At 32.6% G+C, this 1,799-nt stretch overlaps 1 protein-coding gene across 1 annotated transcript in view; it reads right to left on the bottom strand.

The window, feature by feature from the left end:
- Positions 1-1,799, bottom strand: part of LOTGIDRAFT_175649 (hypothetical protein) — a gene marked incomplete at both ends in the record, with an annotated part of 57,800 nt that overhangs the window by 22,798 nt on the left and 33,203 nt on the right. The window contains 6 exons of the mRNA XM_009058148.1: positions 475-641; positions 830-971; positions 1,234-1,473; positions 1,506-1,547; positions 1,580-1,621; positions 1,679-1,695. Of these exons, the coding sequence (XP_009056396.1) occupies positions 475-641; positions 830-971; positions 1,234-1,473; positions 1,506-1,547; positions 1,580-1,621; positions 1,679-1,695 (650 nt within the window). The remainder of the gene's footprint in view (positions 1-474; positions 642-829; positions 972-1,233; positions 1,474-1,505; positions 1,548-1,579; positions 1,622-1,678; positions 1,696-1,799) is intronic.

The raw sequence follows: 1,799 nt of genomic DNA, 5'->3' as shown, positions 1-1,799 counted from the left end.
TGGACTTGAAGATTGTTTTGAATCAGGCATTGGCAGATTATGATGAGCTCTTGTCAATTAGCTAATAGTTAAGCCCTACATCGAAAATTGACCTCCATATAAAAAAGATGTCCTCATGAGGATGGTGTATCTAAAACATGTGTCAGTAGTATGAGATGAGCTCTTGTCAATTAGCTAATAGTTAAGTCCTACATCGAAAATTGACCTCCATATAAAAAAGATGTCCTGATGAGGATTGTGTATCTGAAGTATGTGTCTGTATCTCTTGTCAATTACTAGATTTTGTCAAACATTTAAGAATTAAATGTTGATATCAATAGCATAATTAGTGTGTTAACACAGTTGATCATACCACAAACATATATAACTGATTTCAACATTTATTCAGTTTATCACCAGATCAATTTCAGCACAGGTCCTTCAGAAAAAAAACATTTACATCATGGCTAAAATAATTTAAAATAGTTTCCTTACCTCTACACCAGTTAAGGCAAAGTCAGAATTTTTCTCTTTCTTGGAGATGATTTTGGCGTGTTTGGTTAACCACATTGCGGCCTCGTCTACGTTACCATGACAATATTGTAAGGCATAAAAACAATCGTTCTTGTCAAAGCCAATAGACATCAAGTGTTGTACATCACCTTGGAGATAAAATACATTCATTAACTTTCAACTTACAGAAAGGAAAAATTTATCATAAATTAGACATCAGTCAGTTTCTATCGATTTTACCCTAAACCCTAACCCTAAGTCCTGTCCATGAGATTTAGTCAGCCAAATTTACTTCAAGAGCCTATATACTGGAGAATATTAGACAGGTTTAACTTACTGTTAGAAGAATGGACATCTATTTTAGTACAACTAGAAGATTGTTTAGCCTGTAGAGCTTGCTGTGGTAGAGAATTCATGATAGATTTAAACAGCATCATATCCTGATAGGAAACTCGAATATTTAAAATACCAAAATTGATCTGAAAGAACAGAAATAAAACTCATATAAATATTTCATCTGTAACAAAATAAACACACAGAATATATTCTGATATAACATACTCCTTTATATAATAACAAAGTACATAACACAATTTACACGTGTCATCATCAGAAAAAATGAAGAAGAAGTGTTAAAACTTAGTTGTTTAAAAAGTCTGGAGCATCAATATAGGTGTCTAACTCACTGATTCAAGGGCCACCTCAGCTCGGAAAATAAGTGAAATAACAAATACTACTTACTTGTAAAACAAGTCTACGTTGCATAACTCTAGTGACATCCAGTAACCCCTCTGATAAAGATGGCCGTAGGTTTAACGGAGGGTTTGCGTTCAGGTCAACTGATATCGCCAGTGGGTCGACGATAGACTGAGCCGTTTCATCCTGCGCCATCAAACAGCAGGAAAACACCTCGACGGTAGAAATATCACATGTTAATACTTTATCACTAGCTTGAGGTTTATACATTATAACTGAGGTTAACTGAAATATATAGAAATATCACATGTTAATACTTTATCACTAGCTTGAGGTTTATACATTATAACTGAGGTTAACTGAAATATATAGAAATATCACATGTTAATACTTTATCACTAGCTTGAGGTTTAAACATTATAACTGAGGTTAACTGAAATATATAGAAATATCACAAGTTAATACTTTATCACTAGCTTGAGGTTTATACATTATAACTGAGGTTAACTGAAATATATAGAAATATCACATGTTAATACTTTATCACTAGCTTGAGGTTTATACATTATAACTGAGGTTAACTGAAATATATAGAAATATCACAAGTTAAT

Source organism: Lottia gigantea (assembly GCF_000327385.1).
Source record: "Lottia gigantea unplaced genomic scaffold LOTGIsca_329, whole genome shotgun sequence".
Classification (NCBI taxonomy): domain Eukaryota; kingdom Metazoa; phylum Mollusca; class Gastropoda; family Lottiidae; genus Lottia; species Lottia gigantea.
The sequence above is the reverse complement of the archived record's forward strand: the minus strand, read 5'-3'. Positions and strand labels throughout refer to the sequence as shown.